Genomic DNA, 22,416 nt, shown 5'->3' on the forward strand with positions numbered 1-22,416 from the left:
GTGGAAGTGTTCAAAAACATTAAGTAGCTAAACATGAAGATTTAAGAGGTATCAAAACTCCTGGAAATCATAGAATTGTAAGAAAAAAAAAAAGCAGTTACTTACGATTCTGAAGCATTTGCATAATATGTTCTTTAATCATAGGCAAAACAAGTTTTCCTCCAAGGCCACATGCCATCCTGTCCAGCGCACTCTCACCAGCAACTGCATTGCTAAATATCAGCAACAGAAATATCAGTGGTTTGATATCTACAATAAACCTAACAGTCCAACAGGGCTCAGAAGTGCCCTTTCCTGCAGTTTTAGTCTTCAGACTTTTGCCATCTGAATACACATGAGCCTCCTTAAGAATAAAGTATACTCAAACCTAAAAGCAAACCACAAAATTATTTACCCTCCAATTAAACTTTTATCGTACATGGTTCATTGATGAAGTCTAGTACCAAAGCAACCTGGGCCTTACCAGCACTGAAATTTGCAATGACTACACATACCTAGAAAGCTGAAACTAAATTTGCAATGAATTAAGCAATAATACTAGTCACCATCTCATTTGTCGTGAGAACACAAACCAACTCAGACTTATTATGAATTTGGTGAAGGAGGAAATTCAAGCTTTAGCACATAAGAGACCTTTTCTACATGTCTGCAGTATCAGTACTGTAGGAGCATGTTCTCTTGCCAATGATTTAGGCAGAAAACATCCAGTCCAGGTGAGAAATTTATGGCTCTCAGCCAGTTCCAGAAGTGAGAATAGCCAAACGTTACCTGTGTAAAGTGACTTGTTCCACCCAACAGAATTATTCCCTACAGAAAACTGACAGTTGGCTGAACTGACAGTTGGGGCCAGCAGTGTGCCCAGGTGGCCAAGAAGGCCAACAGCATCCTGGCCTGCATCAGGAAGAGTGGGGCCAGCAGAAGCAGGGAAGTTATTTTGACCCTGTAACTCAGCACTGGTGAAGCTGCACCTCAAACACCATGTTCAGTTTTGGACTCCTCACTACAGGAAGGACATTGGGGTGCTGGTGTGTACAGAGAAGGTCAACCAAGCTCATGAAGGTTTCAGAGCACAAGTGTTACAAGGAGCACTTGAGGGAGCTGGGGTTGTTTAGTCTTGAGAAAAGGAGACTGAGGGGAGATCTTATCACCCTCTACAACTACCTGAAAGGAGATTGTATCGAGGTGGGAGTCAGTCTCTTCTCCCTGAAAGCTAGTGATAGGACAAGGGGTAATGGCCTCAAGTTGGGCCTGGGGAGGCTGAGGCTGGATATCAGGAGGAATTTCTTTACTGAAAGGGTTGTCAAGCACTGGAACAGGCTGCCCAGGGAAGTGGTTGAGTCACCATCCCTGGAGGTGTTTAAAAGATGAGTACATGATGTACTTAGGGACATGATCTAGCAGCAGACTTAGTAGGGCTGGATCACTGGTTGGACTTGATCTGAAAGGTCTTTTTTAAATGAAACCATTCTATGAAAAGCACGAATGTTTCCAGGTCAGATAACTATTGTTAGAATCTGGGGGTGGCTAGCACTGTAATAACTCAAGGTTATTACAATTCATCTTAGATACCTATGCTGATGGAAAAGTGTGAGTAATAGTTCAGAAAGGGATGAATCTCCCTCTTTTTTTCAAGTACCAGTCAGCTGGGTCAGAAATAGAGGTCTTCCAGCTTGAATCCCCAAGTCTCATTACAAACCACAAACAGCCTAGAAGCTCACATGCTGTGAACAAAGATGTTTGCTCAGAGATACTGACAATACTGTATTTGTCCTTCAGACCAGTCATGTTCAAATAAACAGATGCATCACCAGCAGGACAGAGCATAGGCACACAGTTTTTGACTGGAGCACTCAAGTTAATGGCAGCTTTTATCTGAAATTATGTTCCTTGAGCTCTTTTCTCCCACTATTCATTCATACATTCAGTTTGAGAAAACAATAAAAAAAGTCTTAGAAAAATGACCATACACCTCCTTGCAATGTGTGCGAGGCTATTGCTAGGAAAAGAGGAAGTTGGATTAACCTTTTCCTCCTTTAGAATTTCACTGCTCTATGAAATCAGAACAACAAAAAACTGGAAATGCTAAAAAATATTCCCTGATGCTTCGGTGTAGGTTGACTCACATCCCCTTAGTCAGAGCCAAACACACCCTAACTAGGCTACAGCCCGATTAGCCTGTTTCTTAGACTGCACAGAAATTCCAGGTTTCTTAGGAAGCTACAAAGACTCAAGCACCAGAAGAGGTTAGCAACAACTCTTCACAGGTGAACTTCAGTGTGAGTGAATCTGCTAAAAGAAAAAACTACCACCACACACACAATCACCAGAGGGCAGCTGATGTCTTGTATAATTTTGTGTCTAAGACTAAAACTCTATTACATGCAGCTATGCTTCTCCCTTAGCCTAAGGTTGCTGAGCAGAATTAATTTTCTGATCTTCACTTACTCCTTGCAACTTGTAACAAAAAAAGAAAAAAAAGGAAAATTTTCACTCTAAAATCCATAGGCTTGTGTTTAGAAGAACAAAGTTACTCTGCTGACAATAAAAAGAAATAGGCATGCCTCAAGAGGACGATTCAGAGTACTTGCTAAGCTGCCTAAAGCAGCCCATCTGAATAAATTTCTGCATTCTGAAAGGCTTGGTGATGTGAACTTTAATATTTTATTTCCCTTGAAATTTAGCTGAATGAAAAGATTAAAGTACTTGACAAACTTGAATGCAGTGGCATCTGACAGTTCTACCTGTATGGTAAAAATTCAAAGTTGAGCAGATAAAACAGGTTAAAAGGGGCTGGTCTGCCACGTGAGAGGGTGAAAAAAGAATAGCTTACTTTCAATTCGATAGAGAAAAAAACCCCATAAATTCAAGGGGGACAAAAAAAAGTATTCCAAGTCAAGCATAGATTAAACACGTTCTTCCATAACTTCCTACATATCAGTTTTGCAAGTGTCTTTACATGCCGATATCTAGTGGAAGTTGCTACAAAACTAAGTGGAAAAATCAACATCTCTTCTAATGCCTATCTTCCCATGAAAATATCAAAGTGTTCTGTGACAAACTGTTTAGAAACGCTAATTACACATTTGAGTCTTCAAGGAGCTGTCAGATGTGGCAAAAAGTGTCTGGACTGGTAAATGACAGTGTATTTGCAGAAGTGGGGAGACAGCTATCTCCTACACATCTCTGCTTTCCTCTACTTCATTCTAATTGTATTTGGACAAAAGAAGATGTAACAGGATGCTGCAGACAAACCACTGCCATTCTAGTGAAAAGTTAGAGCAAGATACAAAGCATGCAGGAATAAACAAATTGGAAGGACTGAGTGGGCATCTTTAGTAGATCTTTCTCACCTAAGACACAAGATGATAAGCTACCACTAGCCATTCCAAGGGGTTTATAATCACAGCAAAATCACATTTTGGAGCTAGATTAAATCCAGCAAGGAATTCCACTGCGCACTCTGATGTCAGTCAAAGGTGGGCAGCATTTTTCTTTAACACCACCTTTTCAAGGGCATAGGTATAGAAAAATATGAAGAGATTGGCTGTAAATTATTAAACAGGTCAGTATGCTTCAGCTTTGGTTCCAGCTAATTTCAGGATAAGCCTTCAATTTAAAGGGTTAGGAGCACTGACTTCTGAACTGAGTAACATAAATAACAGAAGAAATAAGTTCGAGAAGTCAAAACAGACAAGAGCACACAGAGCTTGTAGAATTACATTATAGCAATACACAAATACTGAAAGAATTTACTTATTTGCTGAACAGTACCCAAGTAACCTACATATAAACTGTCTGAGAACAGCTATAAATACTGCTTGTGATTGAGGGAATAAAATTAGAAGAGCTGCTTGAGTAAAGAAAAAGTAAGGAACTGCAGTCATGTGCACTGTGCACTTAAAATCTGCCTTTAGCCACAGTCTTGGTAATATTTTAAAACAACTAATTTCATGATTACCTGTCAAAATCATCATCTTCAGGCTCATCTGCATTTGACCAATCTTCATCTTCTTCCAAGTCAACCATCATTGCTAACATTTGAAGAACTGAAAGAAAAAAGTTTAACTCAGGTTGCTTTTAAAAAATATATTCTTAAATAACAACCACCAATTTTATGTTATATCCTTTCAAAAAAATCATTGAAGAAAAGACTTCCAGTCGCAGATAGTTAAGTCTGTCAAACTGCATCAGCCACTAATTCAGAATAAGTTTTCAGAAAAGTATTTTCAGAACATTCAAATCAAAGTATAAAAATGTGGTGTATTTCTTACCAAGACTCACAGCACAACATAATTTTTTTTTTACATCATGAAGACTGTAAAAAGTCAATTTCTTAATAAAGTCTAAGTTCCTTGAAAGGGTTAAAACCAGTATTATATGCTTTACGAATTCAGATGTACTCCACTCATTTTACTGGAATTCTGACATCATCCTTTGAACATTTACTGATGAAAGAGACTATACTCATTACAGAAGAATACTACTCAACCCTTAGTTTTACTAAGATCATAAGTTTGCTAACTACATGTACATTGGTCACTTAGCACAGAGTTTTACTTTTACAATAAGGTACTGGTTTAGAACTTGAGATGTTTCCTCACTTACTGTAAATTTTTGGTTTTGCATCATCAAAATGTCTTGTACATAATACTCCATCAGTTTTCTACTTTCACCTCTGTACACCAATTCTGTCTGCTTTTCTCAGTATAAGTCTTTAAATGGGCTACGACACAACCTTTATCATAATGTTCAACTACTATACAATAAGCAACACTTCTTCTGAGTTGTCAGTAGGTAGAGTTTCATGAATAATTTTTAGTGTAGTGTTGTCCACTAAAGTTTCAACACTGTCCCTACAGGCTCTCAAAATTTAATTATTGTCAATATAGAGACCAACAAGTTAAAGACAAGCCCACTAAGCCTGCTTCTTGTCAGAGCACACCATAACTCTCCATGCTCTGGAGACTGAGCCAAAGACAGGCTGCAGCTCTCATTCTTAGGGAAGGAGCAATAAAACACTCCAGTATCCTAGAATACTGAGCTCAGGGAGGGAAGTCTGAACCCAAGTGGAATTCCTGAGCAGATAACTGGTACCCAGGACACAGACTTACTCCTAAATCAGCATCATGTTCAGTAAAACCAGCAAAAGATGACACTTTTGCCTAGATCCAGTTCTAGTTGTGAGGATCAAGTGATTTACCAACTATTTTGTTGAATGAAAACAGAAAGACTTTTAAACAAGATTAAAGTAATCCTTTTTGGCTACTTTTTCATAATTCTCAGAACATAACTGCTTTACTAGCTCCACAAAAGAAGCATTTTTCACTTTAGTGATTTATTAATATTAAAAATAATTTTACAATGGGTTGCAAACCAACGGCATTTCAGTCCCACAAGGTGCCTTATCTTAATACAAATATTTCATTCCTAAACAGCAACTAGAAACCTAATAAAAGAGTAATACATTCTAAAGAAATGTGAGATACTTCTCTATGCAGTCTGACCAGATCAGAAGCTTGTAATTATCCAGGGGACAGCAAGTGCCAAGCATTAATATTCCCAACAAGCCACAGGATAGGAGTGAAAACACAGCATTCTAAACATTTTCTGTATTTCAAAATACATTCCAAAATAATCTGTTCTTTAAAAATCTATTCTACAAGTAAACAAAACTTCCAGTCAACAGTTTAAACACTTAACCAAGCAGATCCAGTTTACATTTTCCAAAAGTTTTATGACTATTTTAGTGACATGTATATATACAACTTTTCCCAGCCCCAGCATACAAGTAAAAAAAGTTGCCTTTTAACAGATTGTCTTTATGCAAGTCTCAGAAAACAAGCAAGAATCTAGACAAACAAAAATGTGACAGGGAAGGCAAAGAATCCTTCCAAAAAGCAGGCCTCACTCCTGTGCCAGTGCCCTGATCTACTCATGAAAAGGGTTTAAAAGGCAGAGAAATACCAGTGCATAGAGCATTGCTGCTGGGGCTGTCCAGAAGATGGTTATTTTTAGTATTTCAAATAAGAATGCATGATTTTAAAAGTGCCTCTCCAAAGAATTTACAATCCGCATGTTAAATAGACTAATTAGACTATCTCTAAGTATTTATATAAGCATCTGATTTTTAATTCGCAGCTTCAACTGCACACTGAATTCCTTCAGTCTTCAGTTGCCAGCATCACAGAGTATCTGGCCTACATACCAAACTTCAAACGTAGAACTTCAGAACTCAATGCACCAACTTTTTTTAATTTTTTTTTTTTTTTTACAGTACAAATTTCCAAACCAAGCAGAAAAGCATGAAAGTCGTATTTTCCTTGGAAACACCCAATAAATAATCTATTGTATTTTTATTCAAAAATAAAAAGTGGCTGCATAAACACAGATTGATTTATGAAGAGTCGTAATAAGGAGGAGATTTCTCCATAAGAAAACTCAATTCAGCGTCACTTAAATTTATCAGCACCAGTAAACACTGAGTTAGACGTGGTTTTGCCACATGCAAAGTCAGTTCAACACTGTAAAGGAAGAAGAATAGTTTCAACAAAGAAAGTGAGTAAAATACTTACTGGCTTGTGCAACAATGTTTGTATGTCTCCTCAGCATAGCAGCAGCAGTTTCTGATAAGGTCACAATTACTTCAAGCGCCAATTGACGCTGCATGTTACTGAGACTGGTATCTGCACACAACTACAATCCAGAATATTAGAGCAAATGGTTAGAACAGAAGTTTTGGGGCAGAAAGAGTGATTTTTTTTAAAAGATTCCTAGCTTTACCTTCAGACTTAGTTGCAATGTAGGTTCTAAATGTAGTCGTAAATACTTGGGAACAGAATCTGCAATTTCTACAAGGGATTTCAGGACAGAATCATCATTTTGGTAGCAGGAATCATTTACAGCCTATAAAGAGACAAGACAAAGATAAGATTAAATAAAAAATAAATAATACTATGAATGGGACCACTGTTACAAAAGAAATTTGACTCTGAATAGTCTCCTTTAACATTCAAGGCTTAGCATTCCTATCTAAAGTAGCTGAAGCCTTAGGTCACTAGAACTGACCCAAACTTTCTGATAAAACTAATGCTGCTAACAAAGAACGAGCTGAATCCAGCAGATACCAGCAGGACGAAGGAGATGGGGACCAAGGAGACAATTCAAAGAGAATGAAGTAACTCCAAAAGGCAGCCAGCTCAGCAGCAGTGAAAACCAGTAAGAAATCAAGAGACTGCTGATCAGAATTAAGGGACTGAATTTGGGGATCAGGTGATGGGTGGTACAGGTATGATTGAGAGGCACGAATTGGGGTAGGGGTGTCTCTCCAGAAGCACGCAGCTCAAGCTGCAACCTGAGAATGAATAAAAGACTGATTGGAAGCCTTCACTCAGACTTTGCATTTGCAGTGGGTTCCTAGGGTCAGACCCTGTTACAGTGGCCACCATGCATAAATCCCTAAAAATTACACAGGGATAATATGCAGGGTCCAACACCACAAGTAAGTTATGGTTCACAATGTCATATGCAATCAATTTCCACCATTACTAGTTTAAAATCTAACACAGTAGATAGACACTCAGAAAAAAATTAAAGTCACACATCAGTGATGCCAACATACGAAAACACACACTATGCTACGTTTTGACAAACACAACTTCAAAATGGATTTTAAATAAAACTCCTCAAAGCAATACTGCCTAAAAGAAGGAAATTGAGCCCAACTCCTTTTTCCCTTGTTACAGGAGCACAGCTTTGAATAGCTTATACACACAGACACCAGGAATCTCAAGATTAAATAATTTTTTATTTTTTATGTTTTTTAGACAACTCTGGAGAGCTACCGAATCAAAGCAGATCTTTCAGCCTTCAGTTACAGGACACAGGAAAGAGAAAAAAAGAAATCAAGCCTTTTGCAAGTGTATTTCCTAACCCATAGCTACATTCTGAAAAGTAATTTAAAACGTACTTTTAACTGACCAGGTTGATACTCTATACCAAAACAGCACACAGTTATTCAATGGTGTTAAAACTCTTCTAGACATAGGATATAAAAACCCAAACTCCCAAAGAAACAAAAAAAAGTCTCTAAACACACTTTTGGGGTTTTGAAAGGAAATTTCATTAGCAAAGTATCTGATACCTTCCTAATGTGGAAACTTTTTTTTTCTTTTAAAGTGAATAGTTAGGTGGGTTTTAATATTTAAATCTAGAACACAACACTTCCAATAGCACCACTCAAACAGCCCACACTTTCAACACAGAAGTAGCATCTTCCAGTATCAGAAGTGTTCAGAAAAAAAAAATAAATCTCTCTTGGTTAAGTTCTTTTGAATTAATAGCACTTGTCCTCTAATTCTGACAAAGGAAAATGTAATATTTGCAGGAAGTAAAACTCTGTATTTTATACCCACTGCAACTTTGACAGTTTTTTAAAGCAAGACTAGGTTTCTGAAGAAAGGTGCTCAAAATGCACAGTGAGCTCTAAAAAGCAGGCACTTTTCTGTAGTATTGAACACTAACAACCACAGGGGTCAGTAAGTTCCAGCTGCTTTTACCTCCACTGCAAGATAAATCTCTTGGATACCAGTTTCAACTATTAGTTCTGGAAATTCAACTTCCAGCATAGTCATTACAGAAATTGTTCTGAAAGGACTGAATTGCTAAGTCAGAATTTTATTTTTAGCTTTTTTACCACACCAATATTTCAACAAAATGAACTTCAACAGCAACGATAAAAGCATCCAACTGTCTCCAAAGGTCACTCACCGCTATTCTAACACATCCCATCTCCTATTTATAAACTCAGATCTTCATACCCATCTTGGGTTACCACAGCCAGAAAATCTAGTCCTTCTCGCAGTAAGTGCTTTAAAAAAGACAGATTTCTTAGCACAGTTCTGTGCTCTATATTTGCAAAATAAAGCTTGAAAACACAAGCCAAGTGCATGTGCTTTTACAGCCCAAAATAGTAGCACTGAAACTTGTATCACACAAAGTAGGCTATTAGTCTGAAGTCTAAAAACAGCATACTATTTAATTGCTAAACATCAAGACAAATGGCATGCCCATCCCAAATCCTGCCTCACTCCCACTCATCAGTACTCAGTAGCCAAGGTCATCTCAGCCGGTTACAGATTTTCAACAATACAATTGTCATTGCCAAAGTCACAGAGAGGGACTAACCACCAAATAGCTACCTCAATATCAAAATACTTATCTTGTACACACTAGAGCCCATTTTCAAGTTCAGTTGTTTTTAATAAATTACTCTTGGTTTCCATTTAATATTAAACTGAATTCCACTGGTTGCAGAAGTCAGTAATTTTTCTGGCACAATTTTTCTTCAGCTTGCCACAAAGCACACTCAGACAAGGTTTACAGCTTACACTGTCAACAGGAACCTGCTGTACTGGCTGCAGCAAGAACTCAGTCTTTAAACTAAATTTAGCCTAATTTAAAACTGCCAGAAGTTCACTACCACTGTTATCACAGGTACTTAGTTATTTCCACTTTTTTCTTAATATAGAAAGGGAACTGTACTGTGAAATAGTCATCCTTCAGAGATCAAACCATTTCTGTCTCTGGTTTGCTTTACAATAGGCTTTCCCTCCAAAGTAAACAACCTTGTATCGGAATTCCAACTTTTGTTTAAATTCATCTATCCTAAAACAGATCTAATCCGGCCATGAAACTTATATGAAGCTTAAAAAGGTTTTTTGTTTGCAAGTTTGATTTATCTAAGATCATTTGTTCACACTGTTGCTGTTACTTTGAGAGTCTTTGTGCAGAATAATTCTGCACTTTCCTCTAAACTGAAAAGACACAGAATATCATGGGTCAATGAGTCTTCCAATAACTGATTGTTTGAAATCTCAAAGTAGCCCATATTTAAAGTGTATTTCAATATCATGGTTAATTTAAAAGCTATGTGATTTTGAGTTAAATACCTTACAAAGAATTTTAACTCATTTATCTAGGTAACACTGTATAGATTAATTATCCCTGAATTATTTTCCTTAAAACCCTATCAATTCGCTGTGTTTACAAGTTCTTTATCACTTTCCACTGTAGCTTGCTGGTGACTGATGTTGTCAGGTTAACTAAGATACAGTTAATCCAGGTCTCAGCAAAAACTCACATGCTATACAGATTTGCAGACCAATAGTTCACATTTGGATACAGTCAGTACAGACAGTAATGGCACATTAAGTGTTACTTCTGTGGTTTCTTACCTGCAAGATTCCAGGTAGCAAGTCTGCAAAGTGTTTAAGAAGGGGAAGATTGTGCTCATTAGCAAGCACAAATGCAGCCGCAGCTCTAGCAGACAGAGCCTTGATCTAGAAGACAAGCACGATTGGAGAAAGAAATGTGAAGAACTGGCAATGAAATATGTCTTTGTTTTCTTTTAACGCTGGGCCTATTATGAGACTACATTTTGTATTATCACTTCCCTTTCACATTTTCTTAATACATACAGTAATTAGTTTTTAACACAGGTTTTTACATCTTCAGATTAAAGTAATGCAATAATGAGAATTTTCAGCATCTATGTCCCCCATGATACAAAAATGTTTATCATATTACAAGGTGGCATTTCCTAGTTCTGTTTGTGTTTTTGTGTTCAGTGGTTTTGTTTATTGTTGTTTGGATTGGTTTTTGTTTGGTTGGCTTTTTTAACCAAAAGAAAAAACTATTGTTTTCAACTGCCATCCCAGTTTCAAATGTGCATGCAAGTGTCAAAGTCTCATTTTTCAAAAAATGCGATCTAAGTGTTTAAAACATGCTTCTTTAAAGGCATGAGTTGTGGTACTTTAGAAAATGTTACTCAGTTTACTTTCAAAGGTCACAAAAAGTAATCCATGGGGGAGCAGCAAACCCATATACCACAGCAGGATTCCCTATCCCTGTCCAGCATTTTCTACAACAGAAAAACATTTTCAAAGTAGAATTCTCTGCACAAATCAATAAATCTGAAGCCCTCCATAAAAGCAAGGCTTGATAACATGCCCTTGCAGCAAAACATGCACAAACAGTTCAAGGAGCTGTCATATATTCCGAGTTTTGAGATAAATTGTGTACAGATACTATGCATCTATGCTGTTAAACACAAGGGGAGAGGAAGAGTCTTTGACCACCCAGCACAGCTGGCTAAATCCCCTGGCTCTGCTTTGGGCCACTACAAGGTTTTTTCAAGCATAATCAGTAGCAAAGTCTGGGCCTAAGCAGTGGAGACAGGAGCCAAACAGTCAGCATCAGGACCATGAAAAGGTTTGACCTTTTTGTTTTGAAGCACATCAGTTTCAGGTAATGCAATTCTCTAGTTAGAATCTATGGTTTAACCTTTATGCTCACGACATATTAGATAAAAAACCCAAACAAACAACACAATGGTCTTACTGATGGATGCTCTTGATCTTGCATACACTGAACCAGCATTCTCTTAATGACCTCCAAATAGTGTTGCTGCTGATTCCCAAAAATCCCAGGAAAATTCCTAAGGATAAGAAAAGACCAAAACATTAATAAAAATTCACACAGTTTAACCTGAACTATTATTTTAAACGTATCCATTGTTTAAGCCACAGATTGTAACTGTACATGTAAGAGTTAAGTAAATCACAATACAACAGAATAAACAAAATATATATGACAGCTTGTTAATCAAGTTGTAGAAGTTTTTCTTACATTTTGAGAGATGTCATTTGGCTAGCCTGCAAAAATTTAGCAAAGTCTCAAAGGTTACCAGAAAATATGTAGAGCAGCTTCACGCAGTCCCACGTTCTGAGAGCTGACAGAATCAAATAGGAATTTCAGAACTTCTGGCCACTGGTTGTTGCCTTCTTCATCTAGATTGAACACAACAAGGTTTTAGGGTAAGCAAACTTAAGAGTGGTTAGGTCTCAACTGTGCACAGCAACCAATCGTCACTACTAAAATTAATTTCAAAAAATCTAATCTGAAGATGTGTCCAAATCACAATGTAAGATATGGCTGAACTGTTAAATCTAAAGGCACTCAGGAGCAGATGTTCTCTATTTACTGTTATATAGCAGCACTCAAAGAAACTGATGCAGATGTTCAGCATAACATTAATGAGATTTTAAACAAAATTGGATTTCTAAACCTCAATATAATTTCACCTAAACTCAAGCAATTTAAAAAGCAGAGTTAAGGAATTTTATCTGATCAAGCAAAATGTAAACCAATATTAGGTTTTATTTTAAGCCATGAAATCAGTTCATACATCACGTGCAAATGTCAATACAAGACTACAGAACAAGAGATAAAAATACAACTACTATCAATACATAAATATCAGCTCGTATAATGTACCTATTAAGTTCCTGGCCAATTCAGCAACGATGTCACAGATTTTTTTCCTCATACTGGACTGTGATTCCAACTGAATAATCAACAGCAGTCCACTTTTGATAGAAGTCTGATCATCAGGCGAAAGAGCTGGATAAACTTCTTCAAAAGTAGAAGACAAAAGTCGTCGTAGAAGGACAGCTGCCATTTGTCTGGCCTATCAAATAAGAAAGTACGTATGCTGAAGTGCTTTGATATGATAATCATGTTCTCATGACGAAAAATGACTGACACGCCTCCAAATGATCAGTTTTCACTGTGTAAACTCGTTTGGTGAGTGGAATACCTCTCAAGTAACAGATAAGAATTATGATAGTAAGTAAAAACATAGTAAGGAAACATTAGCTTACAACCATGTTTCTTACAATTTCTTTCAAAGAAATAATGATGACAGCCACTGAGGTATTCAGGGTTTTTTTCTAGAGTTAAACTTCGACATATTTTGTCACAAGTTAAGGACTTAGCTGCGTTATTAAAAGATGTTTAAAGCGTGTCTTCTTTCTATTTTAAATGACCTGCTGAGATAATTATAATCCAGATGGGTTTTTCTGGATTAACAAGTGACTTAATGTGACAACTTTGTCTGACAATTAATCTGTAAACCTCCCTTCACTTTATCACACAACCAAACTTCACACTAAAGATTCAGAAACTTAAGAGTTAGATTTCAGCAAATAAAACTCTATTCTGAACAAAACAAAACAACACAAAAAAAACCAAACAGCCTGAAGCTTTTAACCTTTTGCAGACCCATGATGGAACACCTGTCTTTAGACTTGAATTTGAGCATAGGAACCTCAATACCATATATTACAATCTTCTATGCTTCCTGCTTACTGTTGCAGAATTGCTATATGCATCATTTACATATTTGTATTTGTTTACAATTATACAAAAACTAGAAGCAAAAAAACAGAGTAATTCAAAATGAACAGAGCAACACATGCAGTAAAGGCAAAAAGGCACATGAAGCACTCCGAATAACTTCATAAACAGGATATTCACAAACCAGTTTCTAGAATGACAAACATTAATTAAAAACCACCCCTCAAAATTCTAAAGTTTAACAAAACCTTAGACATGTTAAATCATCACAAGAGAAAAGAATCAATCCAAAGCAAGATGCACTCAATTTCTTTTCCCCAATATATTATTTTTTTTAATGTGTACTTGAATGAAAAACAGTTTCATTTATAACGGCCTTTGGAATTTAAAAATGTTCAATGAGCAACAGAATTAATGGAGTCTGGTTTCCAACAGATCTCTCAACTATATTGCTACAGCACAACCTATAGATGAGAAACAGAAACTGTTGCCAAGTCTCAGCTTCTAACACACTCTGTAAAACTCAGGTGTTGCTAGACAATCACCCAAGATAAAACTCGTTATGTTCTGCAGTCTCCAGGCTCACTGTGCCTGTTTCCAAACTATCCAACTTTCTTTTACATAGCTAAAGAGTAGTGCACACAAAGTGTCTCTACACTAGCAGAAGGGAAGGACTAGAATTAGACTTTAGATCATTCCTTCTCTCCTCCTCCTCAACAGCTCCAGTGTGGACCAACATCACCACGTATGTAGGATTAGTACATGTTCCCTAAGTAGATCTGAGGAAGGCAGCATGTGAGCAAAGAGGGTCACAGTCCTCACCTGTGCCGTAGCTCCCATCGTAAGCCAAGGCTCTCCTAGCAATAGGGTCATCACATGGGGAAGGAGAAAGATTCTTTCCCCAAAAACTAATACTGTGAAACATGAAATTTCTTCTCATTAGTACAGTGAGCTAATAGGAGAAGTCTTGACTGGGGAGCAAGTTTGCTGGGACTACCCAAGGCATAAACTCTGATGCAATGTCTTCCCTTGCTCAGGGCATCGTCCTTCAGTGCATATTCTCCGACATCTGATAAGGACTGAACTCACATTATATTAATGCCTTTCCTGAAGTAATAATAGGTGACCAGATAGGGAATAGAGCTTGTTTTCATAAAGCACATAGTGTCAAAGATAAGAATTTCCACCTCTGAAGAATTTAATTTAAAATACTAGAAGACTGACAAACACAGACTGATTGCAAAGTAAAAACACAAGATCAGCACTAAATGAATTAACTCCTGGTTATTGTGATCAGCTTTGAAAAAAATTTCCAAATTCCCTAAAGCAAATTCAAATGTTTGAAGGAGTGACAAAGAAGCAATTGACTTCTAATAATAAATGGCATATTTTCATCAGCAGATATTCACCTACATATGAAAATGACCATTGTCAGTTTAATTATGAAGAACATGGCTGGATTAACAGCAGCTCTGGGGCTGTTTCTTCTGCTCAAAGGCTCTTTTATATTTAAGTATTACAAGATATGTACCCAAACAAGCATTTTAAAATCCTGCAACTTAGCAGCTATAGCTTTTAATGAGAACAGGAATAATATGAAGTGTATATCCCCAAAGAGGAAATTTCATCTACCAATGAAGCATAAAAAAGCAGAATTTTCTCCTAGCACTGGATTCTTCTGCATGTCTAAATAACTGAGGTGCTCACATACAATAGGAATCTCAAAGTTATTAAGATAAAAAGTAATCATAATACTCAGATTTCAACATACTGCTTCCTATTAACAGAATTTACAGTGCTTTAAAAATGTTCTACAATTTCTGGAAGATGGAATTGAGGCACAAGAAGAAAACCAGCTTGTTGAGCAGAGCAGCAAAAGAATTATGAACAGACATCTGAGATACCACGTTCTCCACTGGCATTTAAAATCTCCAGGCAATCGACACATTTTGTAAGAAAAAGACTGACCATCGTGCGTAGCACAGTCACAGTGACTTTTACTTTTGTTTTACTGTTAAGTTCTCAAGGAGGAAAACATGCATGGACAAAAGCAATCAACATTCGGGACACGGTCCAAAGATGGACTTGCACAACCTCATTTGAGGATCCAGCCCCATGTGCAATTGAAAGCACACAGTGCCTAAGGTCCAAGTACAACTCAAAGGCACTGGAACTGGGAAGAAGAACAGAAGTCCAGGGGCTGCCTGCCTTTCCCTCCAAATGCTGAACAAGAAGCTGCCCACAGCAGTAGGTTTCAGACAAAGAAATGCAACCCCTTCATGTGACAATATGGAGAAGGGGAAGGGAATGGTCAAAGCCCTCTAAGAGGGCTGCAAGTAAAGCAGAAACGCAGTTTTACACAGCATTTGTTATTGTATTTCACAGGGCTCAAAATTAGTCAACTGTGAATTAGGACAATTGAAATCCACCAATCTGGAGTTAACCAGGAAAAAAAACAAAGGCAGAAGTAAATGTAGAACAACTTTTACTCTCTAAGATTTAGGTGGTAAATCAAAACTGCAAAGGAATGGCCACTAACACCTGACACATACCCTAAGAATAAAATTCATGAAGTAAACTGTGAATACGTATCACCTTTCTGTTCAACCCTTTGAAATGCAGTTGCATAAAAAGGAGTCCTAATTTTGCAACAGTGAGACTACACATTCAGGAAGTTGGGAGACCTGGCTTCAGTCTAAGGTGTACCAACTAATCTGTCATCCGGCACAAAGGTGTTCTAAGTCATATGCTTCCCTCCACTTCTGTGAACAGTGTTACTCTGCTATCAGGAAAGCATGAAATGAGAACAGAGGGAAAGGGTGATTATTTCCACAGTTCAGGCATTTGGTTAGGAGAAACCCTGTTATACAGTTAGTTTTTGAGTTATTTCTGATCTAGCTTAATGGGATTCTTCCCTGTCAAATGCAAGGGGTCCTGGGAGCAGGATCTGAATCCCCACTTCTCCATTTAAATGCCAAAATTACTAGGCTGCAGAGTCAGGATTCACACAGCTGCTGTCCAAACAGTTCCATGCATCTTGTATTCTCTGTAACACAGCAGCCCAGCTCCTGTAAACAGGACAGAGTATTTTCTTCAGCCTAGTCTTCCTGAGAGGGGGTAAAGCAATACAGAGGCTTCAGGATGAAGAGGGATTTGAACCTAGCTTTCCCATAGTCTGGGCAAGGAATCTTTAAAAGTTCTAAGGCTTCTTTCAGTAGCCTGTATGCAGTGGTGCTGGTACATTCACTATGCTCAGAGGACACATTCCAGGCCCAAAGCCTGTCACACTGGTGACATATGCACTATTCTGTCCAACATTTGGACCTACATAAAGCATATGCAGACACAATATGCTTAGCTGTTGACACCAGCACCATACTGAATATGCACAGAATGCTTCCCTGCAAGTTTACATCAAGTCTGGGATTGACTTCACTTAGGATCTACTTAGGTTACTGTGTATTTGGATTTACAGGGCAGAGAGGCTGTTTGCAGGTTTTACTAATCAGGATTTTTTGAGTCTGGCGCCTAATGTCTACTTAAGTTATGAGCGAGCATTTAAACCTTTCTTGATTTATCCACTGGTGGAGTTAAACGTCAAGTTATTCTACAGATTTTAACCTGATGTTTTTGGTAAGAGTAGCTTCTACAGGTCAAAAGTTTCTTTGCACTTGAGTAAGCTGGAAGCCAAGTAATTGGCAAGATTCTGAATAAATTTTAGACAGGCCTCTTTCCTTAGCTGATGTAAATGGAATAAAATCTTTAAACACACGGAGCAAGTATTTATTTACAGAAGCATGACTTTGTAGTTGTCAACTCGGGCTTATCTAATGTATTCAGAACAGAAGCACGTGCAATGCAGCTATGACTTCTAGGGCATGCTATTATCTGGTTATTATACATTATATTATTTTGATTAAAAAGGGGCTGTAAAACTTAAATACAAGAGACTGCTCTACAGCTTTCTATCATTTGAAACATCTCAGAGGGGCAGGAAGGAAAACTACACAGCTCTGATGCAACCAGTTGCTAGTATAATAGCTAAGATTTCTGTCAGAACAACACTGATTTGTAGGTAGATAGGCATCAGTATCAGTAAGCTGATACTTAAAAAAAAATGTACTTTAAATAATGTACTTTAAAAAGCACAAATAGCATCTATCTCTACATTGAATACAAACTACCAAAGAGATCATTATTCAGAGAGGAGCACACTTATACTCTCCTTATAATACTGTTCAGAAATTCTACACACTACATCCTTCTGCTGTTCAACAAAATTCTAGATTTGAGGAAAAAAAGAAAAAAGAAAAACTTCTGACTCTGAGGTTTGTAACATCATGAAAGCTTAGTAGTTCTTCCATATCCAAGTTCTAGCATATTCAAGTGAATAGAAGTCTTACCAATAAGTACTATACCTTATTGCTAAAGTGTGTGAGCCTTTACAAAATTAAGGTATAACTAAAAGGCATACTTACTGTATGCCCACAGAAAAGTTTTATATAATGCTTAGACTGCTCTCCATTCATTCTATAACACTGCTTAATGAGCATTTCCTCCCCAAACAGGACAATACAAAAGACATCTGAGTAACATGCAAAACAACTGCTACCTTATCTGCCCCCCACCCCCTCCCAATTCCAATTTGAGAAGCACAAGAAGTTTCAGATGGTACATAAGTTTTAACACATGTAGACACAGGACCCCAAAACGGAATTTCTCTACTCTAACTTGACGAATACCACAGTAACAGTCAAATATTAGTTACACATATTAATGAAAGAAACCATTCATTAAGCAAAACACACAACCAGAAACAATGGAGATGTAAGCAGTCACTTATGAAAGACTACTTTTGAAACTAAATATCCTACATCCATCAGAAAGTCTCAGCTAGTGAACCTGACATGCAGCAAACTAGATAAGTGGTCCTTCTAAAAATGTGCAGTAAACTAAGATGATTCAGTTAATGGCCAACTTGTTCATTTACCCCAAAATGATGGGCATTGATTTCTTCCTCCTCCGTTCTCCAAGTTCCCCTGAAAAGCTGCAGAATTCAAAGATTACTGAGACATACCTCCTCAGCAGCAGCAGTATTCCTGATTGCTTGTAGGAGGAAGGTGATCTTCGATTGACCTGGAATATTCTCATACGTCTCCTGCACAAAAAGGGATGCAGTTTATTGTAAACAATTACTAGAAAGCATGTGTTAAGCATTAATATGAATTGACATTCCTTTTAAAACTACTTCAGTATCCACCCAGTTAATAGAAAACAACGTAGCAAAAAACCTAAACATATCAAAATAAAAATTTGACCCATTTTAAAACCGTGAGTAAAGTCTTCGTTATCTAATAACACCTGCCATATTGGAACGATCTAAATATGCATTACCGGTCATTTACAAGACGAGTCAGGAAATAAAATATAAATGGCACATGTATCCTTCTGGAAACACAACACATACAGAACACGTATCCTCCTGGGAATCCATCATAGCTTCTATGATATCAAAGGATTAAGAACTTTGGGAGCCTGAGACTGAACTGTGACCAACAGGTTTATAGTCACTGACAAATTCATAGTTCAAAAATTTGTTTGGTTGCTTTTTTGAATCTTTTAACAGCCTTTACAATGTCATATGGCAGTCACACATCTCAATTACACATTTTGAATAAGAACTCTTCATTTTTAAACTCTTGCCTGAATTTCAGAAAGAGAGAATATTTAGTCTCTTCTTGAGGGAAACTCTTAATAAAAAGGAAAATTAAATGAGAAGTTCAGTTACTTTGTCTTATACACTTCTGTCATGCAGTTCATTCACTATGGCTTTTTAAATTAGATTGTTACTTAGAAGCTAGACTAAGCACACAGCAAAATAACTTCTGTTATCCAAAACATGATATATGTGGGCATTTTAAAACTATAAATGCTAAGAACGGGGGAATTACAAGCTGAACCACTTAAAACACTCAGAAAAAGTTCTGTATTTACTACCTCTGAAAAAGTGGTTTTTTTAATACAATCCTGAAGATAAATTACTCCACCCTTTCCAAATATTCACTATCCCATCCTGAACTCAAGGAACAAGCCTATCACACAAAGGCCAGATTACTTTCAACCAGTCCCCTTGCCTGCCTACTTCCCATTCTTACCACTTGCAGCCGCTCTAATACTCCAGCAAATTTACACACCTTGACAGTACACCTGCTATTTACAGCGAAGTATTTTCCCTAGCACACATTTAATATTAGACATCATCTTTATGTACCTGTTTCCTAGTAGGCTTCTTTCAGAGTCAATTCTTACTGCATATACTCTCTAGCTGCTAACAGACACTCATAGTCAATAAGACTCTGAATCCCCAGTGAATCCCTTGCATTTAATATCTAATGGAGATTTTGCACGGAGAGTGCAAACTTAAATCAGGTTGAGGGTCAGAATAGAAAGTCTTCTCAGATTAACCACAGATTTATATTCCACTATGATCTACAAATATAAAGACAAATACAGAAACAAGAAGGTTCCCTAAGCACAGGCCTAGCATGGACCTGAAGCATGAATACTTTCACGGCAGCTGAGGCACTGTAGAAGCTGGCTTCCCTCATGCCAATTCCAATAATAATAAAATTCTGTTTCAAGTTGCTTAAACTTAGAAATGGCAGCAAGCTATCCAGTTGTTCATTGGCATAATTCTGTCAGTTCAGCAAACGAGACTGAGAAGATGCTAAAGAGCATCAGGGCAAGGTAGGCAAGAGGAACACGTGGCCAAAATCTAGAACATTCCCACTGTGCTGGTGGACCACTTTGCTGACGCCACCCACCTTACTACCTGGCCACACGCTAACTACATACCTGGATCCTGCTACATCTTCACTGTATTCTGCTAGTTCACAATTAGTTCCTCAGCTACTCACCCAGAGGTACAAATTTCTCACACAGCATGACTAACTTTCAGAATACATGCAAGGAAATATTATCTACACTTACTACTCATGTTCTTCCAAACCAAATATATTTTTTAAAAGAGCATAAAACCACCAAGACAAAGTATATAAAAGTTTCTCTACCAGAAGACAGACACAAAAATAAAAGAATGACAGGCTTTTATAGTCAACAGACAACATTCCAGTAATTTTTAATGGGAGATAAAATGAATGAACCAGGTTTCAGCAAACTGGCCAGAGCAAATTAAGAATGTGCTAGCACAAACAGATCCACATATGTAAAAACAGGGTTTAGGTGATTAGACTTTCCTCTCCCCTCTTTGTTTTTTTACAGCTTTCACTACACCGCCACCCAAACAGGCTATGACTCTACATCTCCATCAAGTCTAGTTTTCAATATAACACTCCTCATCCCAACTTCAATGACCAGACCTGTTAGAAATAACCCAAGTCTGCTCCTTCAGTTCCCTGTCTATCCATTTCTTTCTCCCATTGGTTTTCATTAGACACAAAAGAGCACTGACTACTTAATTTACCTGCAGTTATTTAAATACCTACAGCATTCAATATTGCCTTCCAACAGTAGTACACTGTAAAAAAACCTGATTTGACTATGCAGTTGTTTAAGATCAAATATGATTTCTGTAAGATTTTAGTAAGGCTGTGCAATACTTTCATCCAAAAAAAACCAACCTTACTTCAAGAAACAGACAACTTAAAAAAAAGTCAATCTAGCTATACCATAGAGAGACAGATTCATGTTTCTAGGCCAAAGTTCATTAACTCTCCAAGAAGAAGGCTGAGCTGTGTATGGTAGAAGAATGAGAGAAAGCAGGCATAAATGGAAAAGAGAAGGTTCAGATCTCTCTGCTCTAATCAGAACAGTCAAGCAAGAGCAAGTTGCTCAGAGAGCTTGTGCAGTCTCCATTCTTGCAGGTTTTCAAGACTCAATGGGACAAAGCCCTGCGTGACCTGGTCTGACCTGGTAGCTGACACTGCTTTGAGCATGAGATTGCACTGCAGACCTCCCAAGGACCCCTCCAACTCTGAATGATCCTAAACCACAAAAATGTTTGCAATACACCTTGGAAATATGCAGAAACCAATGCCAGATTCAATGCAGTTAATTAATTAAAAAATATACCACTTGCAAGTACATGTATACAAAACTAACAAACTTGAAAAGCTTGGTAAGCTATTGTGACAATTAAAGTTTCTCATTCTGATTATCATAGAGCATACATACCTATGAAGATTAAAAAACCCTCCAACATGGTTTCAAGCAAGCTTCTGACAGAATATGCCAACTGTAAGAATCTAAGTTTTAGAGTTCTTTTCCAAGAATGTTTTATTTCACAGGCATTATGACAGAGCTGTCCAATAAATTTGCTTAGTTACAATCTTAATAAAAGTTCAAAAAGTTGTGAGAAACGTCCTTATGCTACATGCAGGCAACCGACTAAAGAAAGAAATTCGGCTCCCAGGGAATGGCCTCCATTCCATCCCTATGTTCAGAAATGTGGGAATAATTCTTGCTGCTTCTCTAGAAAGTGTTTGTGGGAATCAATATCGAACTTTGCTAGCTTTCTAAAAATGTATGTCTCCCCTCCTTCACATTCCCAAATTGTACTTTAGGAATTTTCACTGCAGCATGAAGAACAATAATACTTTTTATTCTCCACCAAACAATGTGCTGAACTCTGCTGACCGCTCAAGTGATGAGAGCGATAAAAGACCCGATGCAGCCATGCAGTTGGAATTCATGCTAAACCTAGACGCTAGTATTTAATTCAATGGGAGAGATTCCCCACTAGGCTTGACAATAGAGTCTTAAGCATGACAGAGAGAAAGAATTAACGTGGCTTAGCCATCACAAAGAATTTTAGCTGAAATAACACATCTGAAAAGTTTCTGCTGATAACTGAGAAACTCAGTACATTGAAAACGCTTCTTTTAGTGAAATATTTCTTAGCTGACGAAACACTTGAATACACGGCCCACTCCGAAGTTAAAAACCAAACTACTACGTGGAAAGAGAAGAGCCCTTCGGCAGGCAGAGGGGTGGCTGCAGCCCCGCTCCTGCCCCAGCACAGGCGGTATGCCCGGTGAGGCACGGCCCCTCTGCGAGGGCTGTTTCGGGAGCACAGAAACGGGGCTACAAGTGCAGCCGCCCCCCGGGGCCCGGCGGAGCGCTTCAGTAACGCTCCTCCAAGCCCCGCATCCACCGAGGACCGACACTCGCCCTGACCTCGTTTGGGTCTTCATCCCGCTCCCC

General features: G+C 37.8%; 1 protein-coding gene across 1 annotated transcript in view; it reads right to left on the bottom strand.

Annotated features, from left to right (window-relative positions):
• Window positions 1-18,350, bottom strand: part of IPO5 (importin 5) — a 36,664-nt gene extending 18,314 nt beyond the window's left edge. Inside the window, exons 1-9 of the mRNA XM_010188202.1 lie at window positions 18,272-18,350; window positions 12,334-12,526; window positions 11,744-11,846; window positions 11,398-11,494; window positions 10,233-10,337; window positions 6,781-6,903; window positions 6,573-6,693; window positions 3,959-4,046; window positions 106-212 (exon numbers count right to left, since the gene is read on the bottom strand). Coding sequence (XP_010186504.1) covers window positions 106-212; window positions 3,959-4,046; window positions 6,573-6,693; window positions 6,781-6,903; window positions 10,233-10,337; window positions 11,398-11,494; window positions 11,744-11,846; window positions 12,334-12,517 — 928 coding nt within the window. The 5' untranslated portion in view covers window positions 12,518-12,526; window positions 18,272-18,350. The remainder of the gene's footprint in view (window positions 1-105; window positions 213-3,958; window positions 4,047-6,572; window positions 6,694-6,780; window positions 6,904-10,232; window positions 10,338-11,397; window positions 11,495-11,743; window positions 11,847-12,333; window positions 12,527-18,271) is intronic.
• Window positions 18,351-22,416: the final 4,066 nt, after the last annotated feature.

The sequence above is a fragment of the Mesitornis unicolor genome, unplaced genomic scaffold (genome assembly GCF_000695765.1).
Source record: "Mesitornis unicolor isolate BGI_N332 unplaced genomic scaffold, ASM69576v1 scaffold8417, whole genome shotgun sequence".
NCBI lineage: Eukaryota > Metazoa > Chordata > Aves > Mesitornithiformes > Mesitornithidae > Mesitornis > Mesitornis unicolor.